The sequence below is a fragment of the Balaenoptera acutorostrata genome, chromosome 11 (genome assembly GCF_949987535.1).
Source record: "Balaenoptera acutorostrata chromosome 11, mBalAcu1.1, whole genome shotgun sequence".
Classification (NCBI taxonomy): Eukaryota; Metazoa; Chordata; class Mammalia; order Artiodactyla; family Balaenopteridae; genus Balaenoptera; species Balaenoptera acutorostrata.
Genome location: NC_080074.1, coordinates 26,228,961 through 26,247,817, shown reverse-complemented (window position 1 = coordinate 26,247,817; position 18,857 = coordinate 26,228,961). Strand labels below are relative to the sequence as shown.

At 40.8% G+C, this 18,857-nt stretch overlaps 2 protein-coding genes across 8 annotated transcripts in view; one reads left to right on the top strand and one right to left on the bottom strand.

Annotated features, from left to right (window-relative positions):
- The window catches only part of FGD6 (FYVE, RhoGEF and PH domain containing 6), a 107,614-nt gene extending 107,396 nt beyond the window's left edge, over positions 1 to 218 (bottom strand). The window contains exon 1 of the mRNA XM_007165873.2: positions 197 to 218. The gene's annotated coding sequence lies outside the window, so the exon portion shown is untranslated. The remainder of the gene's footprint in view (positions 1 to 196) is intronic.
- Positions 219 to 452: 234 nt separating this feature from the next.
- VEZT (vezatin, adherens junctions transmembrane protein) overlaps positions 453 to 18,857 on the top strand; it is a 78,746-nt gene continuing 60,341 nt past the window's right edge. For 5 of the 7 annotated variants that reach the window (XM_057556773.1, XM_057556769.1, XM_057556772.1 and 2 more), the window contains exon 1: positions 453 to 568. In XM_057556773.1, the coding sequence (XP_057412756.1) occupies positions 470 to 568 (99 nt within the window). In that variant the 5' untranslated portion in view covers positions 453 to 469. The remainder of the gene's footprint in view (positions 569 to 18,857) is intronic. The other 2 variants (XM_057556770.1, XM_057556771.1) reach the window with 2 other exon arrangements.

The window sequence follows — 18,857 nt, the reverse complement described above, 5'->3', positions numbered from 1 at the left end:
AGAAAAGCCCCAGCAGAGCCCACATTCCGTCCCGCGGCCCCGAGACGCAACCCCAGCGCCGCACAAAGGACGCGACCGGCTCCGGGGACCCGGCGGCGCTCCCGGGCGCGAGCCGCCGGCGACGGGCAGGCGGGCACGAGCGCCGCCCAGCCGAGCTCCCGGCAGACGGCCACGCGCGCACACGAGCAGTGCTCACCGCGGCTTCGCCGGCGCGCGCCCTTCTCCAGCTCCAAAAAAAAAAATCAGAGCTCCAGGCGCCCCCTGCTAGTCGCGGCCGTAAAAGGCGGACAAAAGCCCCAGCCTCCTCCAATCAGAGGGCCCGAGTTTCAGCCCGTTCCCGCCCCTCCCGCCCACACGTTCAAGCTCAGCACCAATGAGCGGGCCTGGAAAAGGGGCGTGAGCTGCGAGGCATGCTGGGAATTGTAGTTTTCTGGACTCTCGGGACCTGCAGAAGCAGACGCTTGGGTGCATGCAGCCGGTTCTCCCGCCTTCATTTCCCATCGTGCTGAGGCGGGTGGCATGGCGGAGAAGGATGACACCGGATTTTGACGAAGAGGTGGTTTTTGAGGTAAGGGGAAAATGGCGGTGCGTGTGAGTTGCCTTTGTTTGAGAAGGACGAGTGAGAAGGCGAGGAGGCCGGGCGAGAGGCCGATCCCGGGGAGAGGAATCGGGTGACGCTCCTGCCGGCCTCGGTCACCGAATCTCGGCAATTTCCGGGCCTAATGTTGGAAGCAGCCTGACAGGTGTAGCCTGAGGCACTCTCGCCGCGCCTGGCCTCTGCCTCGGGCCCTCCCAGAATTCCCAGCCAGGCCGGTGGACTAGAGCCCTGCTTGTTCCTACTCACCCGTACGATTTAGCCTCCCCCTTTTTCGTCGTCGATTTGTTCGGGTCAGTATCCAGAAATGCCCCAGGTCACAGTTTGCGGTCGAGGCGTGGCCCTCGAAATGGAGGCAGCAGGTGCTAGTTTTTGTTTTTGTTTTTGTTTTTTTATACCGTGGTTTAAGATCTGTGTGTGGGACCTACTGTGGGTGATTTGGGCCGCGGTATCTCAGCATCTAATTCTTTTGTCCTTTGCTCTTGGCGCTAGGTGTAGCTAGTTCTTCTGATTCGAGGCTCGGGTGTGAGTGCTTTTGTGTGGGACTATTTTAAGACGTCCTCTGCCATCTTGAATGAAAACAAAAACAAAAAAACAGTCTAGTGTTTTTGTTGCCATTTGTCTATCCGACACAGGTGAAAAATCACACCCCTGTATAAGGCATGTATGTATACTTTACTAAAATCCATTCATCCGACAAGATTTTAAGAAATTTAAGAAAAGAAACGGCTCATTCCATACCATCAGAGAGCTACGCAATAAATAGTACAGAATGGTAAATGTTGAAATATATACAAACTGTCACTGGAGGATTGATTTGGAAACCGCCGTCTGTTCCTGTGGCCTCGGAGACACTACACCCAGTAAATGGATATTGGAGGTGGATCTTGAACTGTGAATATGTTTAGAGAGATGGAAGTGAGAAAATGCATTATAAGGAAAGAGAACAGAGTATGCCAAGGTTGGGAGGTGTGAAAGTACCTGGTGTAAATTTTTCAGGGACTTGAGTGTGGAGTGTCGCTATATAAAGTGGTTTGATGGGGCTGGAATGTAGAAGTAGTGGAAGATAGGGCTCTTTTACCAAAAGGAAGTGCCTGGATTTGAGGAGGTCAGTAGGGAAGGCAAGCGCCTGAGTTCTGGAAAAGAGAGAAGAAATAATTGAATAATGGCTTGGACAGATACTTCTAAGGTAAAATCGAGGAAACAGTTACAAGATTGAATGTGGGAGATGAAGAAGAGACAAAAATCTATGTTGCTTAGATTGCTAGAGAGAGGGAACTGGGTGGATACTTTTTTACCCTATTCTTAGATATCTAAGTATAATAGTAATACATGCTCAAAGAACATTTCATTGTAGAAAACAAGCCACAAAATTAAAATCACTCTTTTTCCTACCACCCACAGTTGGCCATTAACATTATAGTATGTGTTCTTACAGACTTTTTTTCTACTCAAATGTATGTTTGATATTTTTTAAACACAAAAAATATACCACATAGAGTTTTATATGTATTTTTCAGTGAGTCTTTTCCTATTCATTACTCTTTGAAAACAATAACATAATATCCAATCATGTATGTGTATCATAATATAACTATTTTCCCATTCTTGGATAGTTATATTGTTTCAAAATACAATTGTAATCAGCACTGACATAAGTCCATCTTTTACTGCATCTCTGATTTTTCCTTAGAGTAATTTCTAGAAGGAAAACTAGTGGGTCAAAGGATATGAACATTTTTTAAGACTTATGCAGAAAGGTTATACCTATTCAAGTTTCCATTAGGAGTATTTTCACCAAATCCTCAGCAACAACCTTATTAGTTTCCTTTAATCTTTGTTAATTTTATAGGAAAAATAGCATTCTGTTGTTCTAATTTACATTTTGTGCATTTACTGAAAACATTTTTATTTCTTTCTTGAGCATTTTTTTGTATTTTTTGCTCATTTTACTATTGGATGTTAGCTTCTTATGACTTGCATACGTTTTACTTTTCTTTGTTGGTTTTTTTTTTTTTTTTTTTTTGATGTGAACCCAGTGTAAAGTCTTTATAGAATTTGTTGCAATATTACTTCTGCTTTATGTTTTGGTTTTCTGGCTGTGAGGCATGTGGGATCTTAGCTCCCAGACCAGGGATCGAACCTGCACCCCTTGCATTGGAAGGTGAAGTCTCAACCACTGGACTGCCAGGGAAGTCCCTTGCATATGTTTTTCATATGTTACTTAATCTTACCATACTTGTAGAAATTTTTTTTAGTTTGTAGTTTAATTTATTTGCTTTTTGTCACATCCGTTAATTTTTATCGCAGCATGATGTTCATAAGAAAAGTGCACAAATCATAAATGTGCAGATTGATGAATTTTCACATGTTGAATACATCCATGTAACCAGTACCCATGTTAAGAAACTGGACGTCAACCAGCACACCAGAAACTCCCTCTTACTCCCTTTCAGTCACTCTCCCCACCCCAAAGATAACCACAATTCAGTTTTGTAATAACTAACTTAGATTCCTTTGGTCTATTTTTATAGTTTACACACTGGGCAATTCCATTTGTATATGCTCTTTTTGCTCTGACTTTTTGCTCTCTGGTTTTGTTTGTTAGATTCATCCATATGGTCATGTGAGCATTTTTTATTTCTCTGTAGTATTCCATGTGAATGCATGACCATTTTTAAATCCACTCTACTATTAATGGTCTTCGGGTGATTTCCAGTTTGAGACTATTATGAATAGTGCTAGTGTGAACCTTTTAGTATATATGTCTTATTGAACATATTTCTGTTGAGTATATACTTAGACGTGGAATTGCTAAGTCATAGGAAATATATACATTCACCTGTGTAGATATTGCCAAACATTATTCCAAAGTGGTTGTACCAATTTATATTCCTACCAGCAGTACAGGAGAGGTCCAGTTGCTCTACAGCCTCACCAACACTTGCTAATTTCAGTTTCTCTTTTTACCATTCTGGTATGTGTGTACGGGTATCTCCTCTTGGCTTTAATTTGCATTTCCCTGATAAGGAAAAAGGGAGTCTTTTTATATGTTTAAGGACCACTTGTGTATCCACTTTAGTGAAGCCAATTCAAGTTTGTTGCATATTTTCCTTTTGGATTATCTCTTGTTACTGATTTGAAGGAGTTCTTTACATATACTGGATATAAGTCCTTTGTTGGATCTGTGTACCTCAAATATCTCAGGAGGTGTGTGGCACTCTCTTAACAGTGTCTTTCAATGAACAGAAGCTCTTAACTTTATCATAATCCAAGTAAACCTTTTTCTTTTATGGTTAGTGCCTTTAAAGAAATATTTGCCTGCTCTAAGGTGACAAAGATTATTTTCTCTAAAAGCTTTATTTTACCTTTTGCTTCTAGATCTGCTATCCATCTGGAACTGATTTTTGTATGGTATCAAGTAAAGGTCAATATGTTTTTTTCCCACATGGATGTCTAGTTAACCTGGCATTTTCTTTTTTTTTAAGAAAGAACTTCCATCTTCAGGAAACAACTTTATTTATTTATTTATAAATTTATTTATTTATTCATTTATTTTTGGCTGTGTTGGGTCTTCGTTGCTGCGCGCCAGCTTTCTGTAGTTGCGGCGAGCAAGGGCTACTCTTCGTTGCGGTGCGCGGGCTTCTCCTTGTGGTGGCTTCTCTTGTTGTGGAGCACAGGCTCTGGGCGCACGGGCTTCAGTAGCTGTGGCACGTGGGCTCAGTAGTTGTGGCTCGCAGGCTCTAGAGCGCAGGCTCAGTAGTTGTGGTGCACGGGCTTAGTTGCTCCAAGGCATGTGGGATCTTCCCAGACCAGGGCTTGAACCCGTGTCCCCTGCATTGGCAGGCAGATTCTTAACCGCTGTGCCACCAGGGAAGTCCTAACCTGGCATTTTCTGAACAGACCATCCTTTCCTCGCTGAACTACAATGTTGCCTTTGTCATAAATCAGGATACCTTGTATGTGTGGCCTTGTTTTTGGGTATTCTCTTTTCCATTGGTTAATTTGATCATTCTTGTGCCTATACCACATTATTTTAATTACTGTAACTTTATAATACATATTAGTGTCTGATAGAATAAAACCAGCCAGCTTTATTTTACTTCAAGATTGCTTTGGCAAAAAAAAAAAAAAAAAAAAAAAAAGATTGCTTTGGCTGTTTTTAGCCCTTTGTATTTCTGAATGAATTTTAGAATCAGCCTGTCATTTTCACTTTAGAAAAAGGAAACTACCAAGATTTGATTGGAATTGCTTTGAATCTATGGATTAATTTGGAGAGACCTGACATCTTTACAGTATTGAATCTTCCAATAGCATTTTTATTGCTTGCCTCATAAATGAGTCAAGCAGCTTCCCATTACTTTCTGTGCTCTAGGACTGCTTTTACAAACTGGGAATACAGGGGAGGAAGAACAATTTTCCCTCTACCCTTCGAGTTCTTGGCTAAGACCCCTGTCATAAAAGATAGATTAACAAGAGAAAAACAAAAGTTTATTAACATTGTTAGGAAACAAAATTCAACTGGCGTAAATTTAAAAGATCTTACTGGCTTTCTTCAATGATTCATGAATTAGGCAGCATCCCATCCAGCAGAGGGAAAGGATCTTCTTCCCAGGATCTGTAAAAAATGAAAGACTTTTGTAGGCAGAAGGGAGTGGGACAAGGAAGTTAGGCTAGCAAAGAGTGGATTGGTCACTCCCAATCTCCCAATTCATCCCACCACCACCACCCACCCCTGCCACTTTCCCCCCTTGGTGTCCATACATTTGTTCTCTGCATCTGTGTCTCTGTTTCTGCTTTGCAAACCAGTTCATCTGTACCATTTTTCTAGGTTCCACATATTTGCGTTAATATACGATATTTTTCTCTTTCTGACTTACTTCACTCTGTATGGCAGTCTCTAGATTCATCCACGTCTCTACAAATGACCCAATTTCATTCCTTTTTATGGCTGGGATTGGCATATATACACTAATATGTGTAAAATAGATAACTAATAAGAACCTGCTGTATAAAAAAATAAATTTAAAAAAAGGAGTGGATTGGTTGTGTCGAGGTCATGTTCTTTTAGGGGATGGCACGGGTCTGTCAGGCAGATTACCTCACTAGTGTTGATTGGGTAGTTCCTGACTGACTGGCTTAAGATTCTGTTTCTGTTACCGAACGCAAGTTCCTGTGACTGACGCACAGTAAGGCCAAATAAACCGAAAAGTCGAAGTTTGGAGCAGAGAAAGGTTTGTTGCAGGGCCATGCAAGGAGAACAGGTGGCTTGTGCCCAAAAAAACCCCCTAACTCCTTGAAGGGTTTCAGCAAAGCATTTTTTTTTATTTTTTATTTTTTTATTTATTTTTGGCTGTGTTGGGTCTTCGTTTCTGTGCGAGGGCTTTCTCTAGTTGTGGCAAGCGGGGGCCACTCTTCATCGCGGTGCGCGGGCCTCTCACTGTCACGGCCTCTCTTGTTGCGGAGCACAGGCTCCAGACGCGCAGGCTCAGTAGTTGTGACTCACAGGCCTAGTTGCTCCGTGGCATGTGGGATCTTCCCAGACCAGGGCTTGAACCCATGTCCCCTGCATTGGCAGGCAGATTCTCAACCACTGCGCCACCAGGGAAGCCCCAGCAAAGCATTTTTAAAGGTCAGGTGAGGGGAGGGGCATCCCAGGGTATGTGCTGGCATCTCAGTTCATGCACAATTCTCTAATTGGTTGATCTTGAGGTAACAGGGCAGTTAACATTATCAATCCTTAGGTACCAGTAGGTCTGGGTGCTACAGGCTCATGATCATCAAGTAACTAATTTCTTCCATTTGGTGGCGGTTTTAGCATCTGAAAAGCTCAGGAAATATGCATGAAACACTGTTATCTTGGTACTTCTTAGAGGAGCTACAGCAGAAGATATGGGGGAGGGGCTCTGTCCTGGGAAGGCTCCACAGGTCCTGTTCAGTTACATTTCTTGGAGAGGCCAAAAGTGTAATTAAGTCTTGATTTGGTAAGGTGGATCTTAGTATAAGTGGCTCCATTTGGGGCCTGTTGTCCAGTTTTTAACAACATGTATACTGCATATGTACACGGGAGATACTGTTTAAAAAAAAACAAAACAGAGCTAGACAGTAGTTAAAGCAGTTAAAACATATTTCATTCAGGACGTGCAATAGTGGGAAAGAGACCTCAGTATAGAACTGGGTTCTATTGCAAATACAGTATGGATAAATGGGAATTCAATTACTAAGAGGAAACACGGGGTCAAGAGGGGTTTTGGCTGAACCAATATAACAGGATTCTTGCTGAAGACAGGCTAGGGTAGTCAGACATTACCTCTGTTACCTCAGACACCAAGGTTTGCAGCAGAGAGAGTTTATTCACAAAGCAGCCAAGGGAGGAGAACAAGTCTCAAATCCACCCTCCCAAACGTGGGATATTTATGGGGTAAAGGAGCAGGGTGGTCTTAGGTGCAAGGAAAGGTGATTGGAGGTAGGGGAAAAGTGAAGTCGTCGGTGTTCTGTGCAGACATATCTTGGTTACATGCTTCTTCCAGGGATGCATGTTAAAAAATGGAGGTGCTTAGCATGATTTGGGGGTGGAGGTTTTGGCCCTCTGACAACAAAAGAGCATTCATCCAACACCTGTGCAGGCCCAGTGTTAGGGCCTGTGGTCCCAACCAGTCTTAGCTCGAACTGAACAGGAGCTGACTCTAAGTTCCGAAAAAACAACTTAAGTCTCTGTCCCCATTACTATAGCAACCCATACATCAGAGGTGTTATCTGTGGGGTGGTTAAGGAGTCTTGTGGTGTATTACCTAGGCTATGTGAAGCTTGGAGGGTATGCAGTTAAGGAGAGGGGAAAAAACTAAAGCAAGCTGATCAGTGACCGCAGTTTATAAGCAGAGAGGTTTTAACAAGCTGTTCCCTTATCTGTTGTTTTGTAAGACTAGCTCAAGAATCTCTATTAGTCACCAGCTTCTGTTAACCCTATAGGGCATGATTACACCTAGGGGAATGGTAGAAGATGAGGAACCCAATATTGAGGGTGATCAGTTGTGGCGGATGGGAGACTCTTGTTAAACTGACATACCAGGGTTCTTGTTAAAATTAGATTTTGCAAGGAAGTGCACAGGTCGGCCTAGGAGGAGTTTTGGGAGCCTGACTAAAGTTTGATTAAGGAAAGAATCTTTGTCAATGCCCAGGGGAAAATTCTAACACTCGAAGATGGCTTAGAATTCAGGCTCAGATACCATCTATATAGGGGGGGAGGGGGTGTAGACCTCTTAGGGAAGAGTAAATGTTTACTTAGGAAAGATAAATGGACCCTTAGAAGAGCAGATGGGAGATATGACAAAATTTGTCTGGGTGTAGCCTCCTCTCCTGTGATGAGTCAGTCTTCCCTAGTTGATGAAACTCCCAGGGAGGGGATTTATGATAATTGAGTTCCTTTTGGAAGATCTGTCTTTAGGCAGAATAAGGGGGGGAGTTCAGAGAAAGTTTTCTCCTTCATTTGCTGTTTTTTCAAGTGCCTACAGCCCAAAATAATCAATATGCCCAATGACATAATTTTGGGGTGGCATATTCTGCTACCTTTCAGGAATGATCTATTCCTTGAAGGCATAGCTAAAATTGGCCCTTAAACTGTCTAGGCCAGCAGTCCCCAACCTTTTTGGCACCAGGGACCGGTTTCGTGGAAGACAGTTTTTCCACAGACCGGGCGGCAGGGGAGGGTGGGGGGAGTGGGGGTGGGGTGGGGAATTAAGGGGGGGGATGGTGCGGGTGGTAATGCTAGTGATGGGGAGCGGCAGATGAAGCCTCTCTCACTCGCCTGCTGTGCGGCCCAGCTCCTAACAGGCCACTGACCGGTACTGGTCTGCGGCCCCGGGGGTTGGGGACTCCTGGTCTAGGCCTTTGCTGGGGGTGTGGGGAATGGATGATGTCTATTGGTTCCTTTTCTTTTATGGTTATTGCTTAGTTCCAGTTTTCTATTTTGGGGGATATTTTGATAGTCTTTTTTTATTCTGAAAGGGAGTGTAATACAGTTGTCAAAGGAACAGACTCTGGAGTTGGACAGCATAGGAAATCCTAGCTCCAGTACATAATAGTTAATGTGATTTTGAGCAGTTTACTTAACTTCTCTATGTGTCAGTTTTCTCAATATTAAGTAGAAATGACAGTATCAATCTCATAGAGCAGTTGTGAGTATTAAATGACTTAATGTAAGTGACCTGATTAGGTCTTATTACTTATGTTATTCATGCCCTCTCTTTTTATGTTGCATAGATTTGCTGCAGTATTGACTTACCAGATATATTTTTCAAAGAATCAGTTATTGGTTTTGTTTGATGGACCCAATTGAATTTGTTAGTGTTTTTTTCTTTTTTTAATTTTTAACTTTTATCTATTTTCTCTCTTCTACTTTGTGTTTATTTTGCTGTTTTTTTTTTCTAGCTTCTTGAGTTAAAGACTTAAGTACTAAAAATAATTTGTAAGGTTATAAATTTCCCTATGAGTGCTGCATTGGCTGTATTTCATGAGTTTTGAAATGTGGTTTGTCTCACGATTTTGTAATTTCCTTTGTGATTTGTTCTTAGTAGGTGATTTAATAGGTGTATGGGCAAGGGATTGATGTTATTGTTAGTGATGATTTTTCTTCATGTGCTCCTCCAGACCCGTAGTTCTACCCTGACCATTATGGAATGCATCACCTGTATTTCCTTGTCCTATGGATTCCATTTAGGTTCAACCAATGAGAAAGATCTCTTAAATCAGAGGTATCTTAATTTGTTCAGGCTGCTATAACAAAATGCCATAGGCTGGGTGGCTTATAAACAACAAAAATTTAGTTCTCACAGTTCTGGAGGCTGGGAAACCTAAGATTCAGGGTGCCAGCATGGTTTTCTGATGAGAACCCACTTCCCGGTTCATAAATGACTGTCTTTTCCCTGTGTCTTTGTATGGTAGAGGGGGTGAGGGAACTCTCTGGGATCTCTTTTATAAGGGTACTGATTCTATTCTTGAGGGGTCCAACCACATGACCTAAGCACCTCTCAAAGGCCTCAGCTCCAAATACTGATACATTGGGGATTAAGTTTCAACATATGAATTTTGGGAGGACGCAAACATATAGCAAGAGGGTAGAAGAGAGAGCACTGGAGAGATATTTATATTCCTAGTTCCCTCCCAGCAGGACTACCATTTGGTAATGATTGTGTTCCTGTACCTAAAGCTGCAAGTCTTCTTGGGGGACTCTTTTAACTTCATCTCTTACAGGGCTTCAGTGACACTGCTTCTTTCCTTTGGCCTTTAGGCCTGTGGAAGATAATAACTTCCTGCTGTTGCTAGTCCCTGGGTGCTTCACTATCCCCTATTGGTTGCCTCAACCCTTCTTACGGCTTGGTAAATAAATGGTCATTTCATTAAACACTTTCCAGTTATCCCTTTTGAGTGTGCCATCTGTTTCTTGTAAAGTCTTCCTTCAGGAAGACTTCCTTGGTTAACTTATTTTGTAGCCCCTGTTCTATTCTCTAGGATTAACTCTTATCCATTGTCATCCACGACCTCTGCTTTTGCCCTCTGAGAACTTAATCTTCATCTCTTAGCACTCCATTGCCTCATATGAAATGGGTTTTAAAGTATACCTTTCTTGGGGACTGCATACCTTTCACAGCCTGATTCCTGCTGGTGTAAGTTGTTGCTTTAAAGCAACAACCGAAGCAACCGAAGAGTTGCTTTAAAGGTTGAATATGAGTTTTTGCAGGGTATTGGTTTCTTTAGCAGTATAGTTCTCTGAAATGTAGTAGATTTCCAGTCTGTTTGCTTCTAGGCAGTTTCATACACAAGTAACCACAGTTAAAGAGCTCATTTAGACCAAGCTCTTAAATCCAAAGTCTGTAGATTATATACTGGTTCTGTTTTGGACTTTTTCAACTTCATGGCATCATCTGCAATAAGAGGCTTGGGTGGAAAGGTATCACCCTTAATTAGATCTTAGCAGCTGGACTGGTTCCCATTATTTTGAGGGAGGGTCTTCGGAAAGGCTTCAGGCCGCCATCTTATTTCCTGCCTTTTGGCTTTTCCAGCCATGAGAACACTGCTCTCCCCCTCCCCCCATTACTGTTTTCAGTCAGCTGGAATCTCAGGCCACAGGCAGAGACAGCCTTCTTTTGCAGAGCTGAAAGCTTGTTGGGCACATGGTTTGTCTTTCAAGGTACAAATATTACAGTGGCAGTAGTTTTATGTTTTGCCATTTGGCTGGAATGGGTCATTAGCTTTTTAACCTGCAATATGTTTCCTTGCCATCTACCATTTGACTGCTACTAAGCCTGTGCAGTGTATTTCAGGTTAACCATCCACTGTCTCTTCCACAACTGCCTCTGCCTTACTGGTAAGCTGGAGAATACATATTGGAATACTGCTTTAGAAACATTTTGCATCCACAGCTTTGTTCAGCAGCAAAAAAAAAAAAAAAAAAAAAAAAGGCAGCAAGAAGTGGATCTCTGCTTCCTTGCTTCCTTCCAAATTGGGAACCCTCATTTATATCTAGAACCCTAGCTGCAAGATAATTTGGAAAATACCACATTTAGCCTTTCCATCCCTTTAATACAGGAGTCACACTAGGAAGGAATGTAGTATAGAGGCTGAACAAACCAGCCCACCATATCCATCATAGGACCTAACCTCCCTTCTCCTAAAAAAATTTAACTGGGATATTTTTATTTTTTAATTTTTTTAGACATCTATATTGGAGTATAATTGCTTTACAATGTTGTGTTAGTTTCTGCTGTATAACAAAGTGAATCAGCTATACGTATACATATGTCCCCATATCCCCTCCCTCTTGCATCTCCCTCCCACCCTCCCTATCCCACTCCTCTAGGTGGTCACAAAACACCGAGCTGATCTCCCTGTGCTATGCAGCTGCTTCCCACTAGCTAACTGTTTTACATTTGGTAGTGTGTATATGTCAGTGCTACTCTTCACTTCATCCCAGCTTCCCCTTCCCCCTCCCCATGTCCTCAAGTCCATTCTCTACATCTGCATCTTTATTCCTATCCTGCCCCTAAGTTCATGAACCGTTTTTTTTTTTATATATTCCGTATATATATGTTAGCATACGGTATTTGTTTTTCTCTTTCTGACTTACTTAACTCTGTATGACAGACTCTAGGTCCATCCACCTCACTACAAATAACTCAATTTTGTTTCTTTTTATGGCTGAGTAATATTCCATTGTATGTATGTGCCACAGCTTCTTTATCCACTCATCTTTCTTTTTTTAAAATTTATTTATTTAATTTATTTATTTTTGTCTGCACTGGGTGTTTGTTGCTGTGTGCGTGGGCTTTCTCTGGTTGCGGCGAGGGGGGGCCGCTCTTCGCTGCGGTGCGTGGGCTTCTCATTGCAGTGGCTTCTCCCGTTGCAGAACATGGGCTCTAGAGCGCAGGCTCAGGAGTTGTGGCTCACGGGCTTAGTTGCTCCGCGGCATGTGGGATCTTCCCGGACCAGGGCTCGAACCCGTGTCCCCTGCATTGGCAGGTGGATTTTTAACCACTGTGCCACCAAGGAAGCCCTCCATTCATCTTTCGATGGACACTTAGATTGCTTCCATGTCCTGGCTATTGTAAATAGAGCTGCAATGAACATTGTGGTACATGACTCTTTTTGAATTATAGTTTTCTCAGGGTATATGCCCAGTAGTGGGATTGCTGGGTCGTATGGTAGTTCTATTTTTAGTTTTTTAAGGAATCTCCATACTGTTCTCCATAGTGGCTGTATCAATTTACATTCCCACCAACAGGGCAAGAGAGTTCCCTTTTCTCCACACCCTCTCCAGCATTTATTGTTTGTAGATTTTTTTTTGATGATGGCCATTCTGACCTGTGTGAGGTGATACCTCATTGTAGTTCTGATGTGCATTTCTCTAATGATTAGTGATCTTGAGTAGCCTTTCATGTGTTTGTTGGCAATCTGTATATCTTCTTTGGAGAAATGTCTATTTAGGTCTTCTGCCCATTTTTGAATTGGGTTGTTTGTTTTTTTTTTTGATATTGAGCTGCATGAGCTGCTTGTATATTTCAGAGATTAATCTTTTGTCAGTTGCTTTGTTTGCAAATATTTTCTCCCATTCTGAGAGTTGTCTTTTCGTCTTGTTTATGGTTTCCTTTGCTGTGTAAAAGCTTTTAAGTTTCATTAAGTCCCATTTGTTTATTTTTGTTTATATTTCCATTTCTCTAAGAGGTGGGTCAAAAAGGATCTTGCTGTGATTTATGTCATACAGTGTTCTGCCTATGTTTTCCTCTGAGAGTTTTATAGTGTCTGGCCTTACATTTAGGTCTTTAATCCATTTTGAGTTTATTATTGTGTATGGTGTTAGGAAGTGTTCTAATTTCATTCTTTTACATGTAGCTGTCCAGTTTTCCCAGCACCACTTATTGAAGAGGCTGTCTTTTCTCCAACCTTTGTATACTCTTGCCTCCTTTATCAAAGGTAAGGTGACCATATGTGTGTGGGTTTATCTCTGGGCTTTCTGTCCTGTTCCATTGATCTCTATTCTGTTTTTGTGCCAGTACCATACTGTCTTGATTACTGTAGCTTTGTAGTGTAGTCTGAAGTCAGGGAGCCTGATTCCTCCAGCTCCGTTTTTCTTTCTCAAGATTGCTTTGGCTCTTCGGGGTCTTTTGTGTTTCCATACAAATTGTGAAATTTTTTGTTCTAGTTCTGTGAAAAATGCCAGTGGTAGTTTGATAGGGATTGCACTGAATCTGTAGATTGCTTTGGGTAGTATAGTCATTTTCACAATGTTGATTCTTCCAATGCAAGAACATGGTATATCTCTCCATCTGTTTGTATCATCTTTAATTTCTTTCATCAGGGTCTTATAGTTTTCTGCATACAGGTCTTTTGTCTCCTTAGGTAGGTTTATTCCTAGGTATTTTATTCTTTTTGTTGCAGTGGTAAATGGGATTGTTTCCTTAATTTGTCTTTCAGATTTTTCATCATTAGTGTATAGGAATGCAAGAGATTTCTGTGCATTAATTTTGTATCCTGCTACTTTACCAAATTAATTGATTAGCTCTGGTAGTTTTCTGGTAGCATCTTTAGGATTCTCTATGTATAGTATCACGTCATCTGCAAACAGTGACAGTTTTACGTCTTCTTTTCTGATTTGGATTCCTTTTATTTCTTTTTCTTCTCTGATTGCTGTGGCTAAAATTTCCAAAACTGTGTTGAATAATAGTGGTGAGAGTGGGCAACCTTGTCTTGTTCCTGATCTTAGAGGAAATTGTTTCAGTTTTTCACTGTTGAGAGCAATGTTGGCTGTGGGTTTGTCATATATGGCCTTTATTATGTTGAGGTAGGTTCCCTCTTTGCCTACTTTCTGGAGAGTTTTTATCATAAATGGGTGTTGAATTTTGTCGAAGGCTTTTTCTTTTTTTTTTGCAGAAAAAGCCTTCGACAAAATTCAACACCCATTTATGGGTGTTGGTTTTTTTCTTCAATTTGTTTTTCATATGGTTTTTTTTTTTTTAATTTTTATTTATTTATTTTTGGCTGTGTTGGGTCTTCGTCTCTGTGCGAGGGCTTTCTCTAGTTGTGGCAAGCGGGGGCCACTCTTCATTGCGGTGCGCGGGCCTGTCACCATCGCGGGCTCTCTTGTTGCGGAGCACAGGCTCCAGACGTGCAGGCTCAGTAGTTGTGGCTCACGGGCCCAGTTGCTCCGCGGCATGTGGGATCTTCCCAGACCAGGGCTCGAACCCGTGTCCCCTGCATTGGCAGGCAGATTCTCAACCACTAGCGCCACCAGGGAAGCCCCCTTTCATATGGTTTTTCTTCTTCAATTTGTTAATATGGTGTATCACATTGATTGATTTGCATATGTTGAAGAATCCTTGCATTCTGGGGATAAACTCCACTTGATCATGGTGTGCAATCCTTTTAATGTGCTGTTGGATTCTGTTTGCTAGTATTTTGTTGAGGAGCTTTGCATCTATGTTCATCAGTGATATTGGCCTGTGATTTTCTTTTTTTGTGACATCTTTGTCTGGTTTTAGTATCAAGGTGATGGTGGCCTTCTAGAATGAGTTTGGGCATATCCCTCACTCTACTATACTTTGGAAGAGTTTGAGAAGGATAGGTGTTAGCTCTTCTCTAAATGTTTGATAGAATTCGCCTGTGATGCCCTCTGGTCCTGCGCTTTTGTTTGTTGGAAGATTTTTAATCACAGTTTCAATTTCAGTGCTTGTGATTGTTATGTTTATATTTTCTATTTCTTCCTGGTTCAGTCTCAGAAGGTTGTACTTTTCTAAGAATTTGTCCATTTCTTCCAGGTTGTCTATTTTATTGGCATATAGTTGCTTGTAGTAATGTCTCACGATCCTTTGTATTTCTGCAGTGCCAGCTGTTACTTTTCCTTTTTCATTTCTAATTCTGTTGATTTGAGTCTTGTCCCTTTTTTTTTTTTTGTAATGTCTGAAACATTTATATTAACATATTTCCATACATATTTCCATACAAATACAAATATAAGATTTTTAGAAATTTCATATAATGTCTGAAACATTTATATTAACATATTTCCATACATATTTCCATACAAATACAAATATAAGATTTTTAGAAATTTCATATAATGTCTGAAACATTTATATTAACATATTTCCATACATATTTCCATACAAATACAAATATAAGATTTTTAGAAATTTCATGTAATGTCTGAAACATTTATATTAACATATTTCCATACAAATAACCCAATGAAAGTTTAGTATTAGTTGTTTTGTTTGTTTGTTGTTTTATACTGCAGATTCTTATTAGGCATCAATTTTATACACATCAGTGTATACATGTCAATCCCAATCGCCCAATTCAGCACACCACCATCCCCACCCCACCGCAGTTTTCCCCCCCTGGTGTCCATATGTTCATTCTCTACATCTGTGTCTCAACTTCTGCCCTGCAAACCGGCTCATCTGTACCATTTTTCTAGGTTCCACATACATGCATTAATATACGATATTTGTTTTTCTCTTTCTGACTTACTTCACTCTGTATGACAGTCTCTAGATCCATCCACATCTCAACAAATGACTCAATTTCGTTCCTTTTTATGGCTGAGTAATATTCCATTGTATATATGTACCACCTCTTCTTTATCCATTCGTCTGTTGATGGGCATTTAGGTTGCTTCCATGACCTGGCTATTGTAAATAGTGCTGCAATGAACATTCGGATGCATGTGTCTTTTTGAATTACGGTTTTCTCTGGGTATATGCCCAGTAGTGGGATTGCTGGGTCATATGGTAATTCTATTTTTAGTTTTTTAAGGCACCTCCATATTGTTCTCCATAGTGGCTGTATCAATTTACATTCCCACCAACAGTGCAAGAGGGTTCCCTTTTCTCCACACCCTCTCCAGCATTTGTTGTTTGTTGATTTTCTGATGATGCCCATTCTAACTGGTGTGAGGTGATACCTCATTGTAGTTTTGATTTGCATTTCTCTAATAATTAGTGATGTTGAGCATCTTTTCATGTGCTTCATGGCCATCTGTATGTCTTCTTTGGAGAAATGTCTATTTACGTCTTCTGCCCATTTTTGGATTGGGGTGTTTGTTTCTTTAATATTGAGCTGAATGAGCTGTTTATATATTTTGGAGATTAATCCTTTGTCCGTTGATTCGTTTGCAAATATTTTCTCCCATTCTGAGGGTTGTCTTTTCGTCTTGTTTATGGTTTCCTTTGCTGTGCAAAAGCTTTGAAGTTTCATTAGGTCCCATTTGTTTATTTTTGTTTTTATTTCCATTACTCTAGGAGGTGGATCAAAAAAGATCTTGCTGTGATTTATGTCAAAGAGTGTGCTTCCTATGTTTTCCTCTAAGAGTTTTATAGTGTCCAGTCTTATATTTAGGTCTCTAATCCATTTTGAGTTTATTTTTGTGTATGGTGTTAGGGAGTATTCTAATTTCATTCTTTTACATGTAGCTGTCCAGTTTTCCCAGCACCACTTATTGAAGAGACTGTCTTTTCTCCATTGTATATCTTTGCCTCCTTTGTCATAGATTAGTTGACCATAGGTGCGTGGGTTAATCTCTGGGCTTTCTATCTTGTTCCATTGATCTATGTTTCTGTTTTTGTGCCAGTACCATATTGTCTTGATTACTGTAGCTTTGTAGTACAGTCTGAAGTCAGGGAGTCTGATTCCTCCAGCTCCATTTTTTTGCCTCAAGACTGCTTTGGCTATTCGGGGTCTTTTGTGTCTCCATACAAATTTTAAGATGATTTGTTCTAGCTCCGTAAAAAATGCCATTGGTAATTTGATAGGGATTGCATTGAATCTGTAGATTGCTTTGGGTAGTATACTCATTTTCACAATGTTGATTCTTCCAATCCAAAAACATGATATATCTCTCCATCTGTTGGTATCATCTTTAATTTCTTTCATCAGTGTCTTATAGTTTTCTGCATACAGGTCTTTTCGTCTCCCTAGGTAGGTTTATTCCTAGGTATTTTATTCTTTTTGTTGCAATGGTAAATGGGAGTGTTTCCATAATTTCTCTTTCAGATTTTTCATCATTAGTGTATAGGAATGCAAGAGATTTCTGTGCATTAATTTTGTATCCTGCAACTTTACCATATTCATTAATTAGCTCTAGCAGTTTTCTGGTGGCAGTTTTAGGATTCTCTATGTATAGTATCATGTCATCCGCAAACAGTGACAGTTTTACTTCTTCTTTTCCAATTCGTATTCCTTTTATTTCTTTTTCTTCTCTGATTGCCGTGGCTAGGACTTCCAGAACTATGTTGAATAATAGTGGTGAGAGTGGACATCCTTGTCTCGTTCCTGATCTTAGAGGAAATGCTTTCAGATTTTCACCATTGAGAATGATGTTTGCTGTGGGTTTGTCATATATGGCCTTTATTATGTTGAGGTAGGTTCCCTCTATGCCCACTTTCTGGAGAGTTTTTATCATAAATGGGTGTTGAATTTTGTTGAAAGCTTTTTCTGCATCTATTGAGATGATCATATGGTTTTTATTCTTCAATTTGTTAATATGGTGTATCACATTGATTGATTTGCGTATATTGAAGAATCCTTGCATCCCTGGGATAAATCCCACTTGATTGTGGTGTATGATCCTTTTAATGTGTTGTTGGATTCTGTTTGCTAGTATTTTGTTGAGGATTTTTGCATCTATATTCATCAGTGATATTGGTCTGTAATTTTCTTTTTTTGTAGTGTCTTTGTCTGGTTTTGGTATCAGGGTGATGGTGGCCTCATAGAATGAGTTTGGGAGTGTTCCTTCCTCTGCAATTTTTTGGAAGAGTTTGAGAAGGATAGGTGTTAGCTCTTCTCTAAATGTTTGATAGAATTCACCTGTGAAGCCATCTGGTCCTGGACTTTTGTTTGTTGGAAGATTTTTTTTTTTTTTAATTTATTTATGACTGTGTTGGGTCTTCGGTTCGTGCGAGGGTTTTTCTCTAGTTGCGGCAAGTGGGGGCCACTCCTCATCGCGGTGCGGGGACCGCTCTTCATCGCGGTGCGCGGGCCTTTCACTATCGCGGCCCCTCCCGTTGCGGGGCACAGGCTCCAGACGCGCAGGCTCAGTAGTTGTGGCTCACGGGCCCAGCTGCTCCGTGGCATGTGGGATCTTCCCAGACCAGGGCTCGAACCCGTGTCCCCTGCATTGGCAGGCAGATTCTCAACCACTGCGCCACCAGGGAAGCCCTGTTGGAAGATTTTTAATCACAGTTTCAATTTCATTACTTGTGATTGGTCTGTTCATATTTTCCGTTTCTTCCTGGTTCAGTCTCGGAAGGTTGTGCTTTTCTAAGAATTTGTCCATTTCTTCCAGGTTGTCCATTTTATTGGCATATAGTTGCTTGTAGTAATCTCTCATGATCCTTTGTATTTCTGCAGTCAGTTGTTACTTCTCCTTTTTCATTTCTAATTCTATTGATTTGAATCTTCTCCCTTTTTTTCTTGATGAGTCTGGCTAATGGTTTATCAATTTTGTTTATCTTATCAAAGAACCAGCTTTTAGTTTTATTGATCTTTACTATTGTTTTCTTTGTTTCTGTTACATTTATTTCTGCTCTGATCTTTATGATTTCTTTCCTTCTGCTAACTTTGGGTTTTGTTTGTTCTTCTTTCTCTAGTTTCTTTAGGTGTAAGGTTAGATTGTTTACTTGAGATTTTTCTTGTTTCTTGAGGTAGGCTTGTATAGCTATAAACTTCCCTCTTAGAACTGCTTTCGCTGCATCCCATAGGTTTTGGGTCGTCG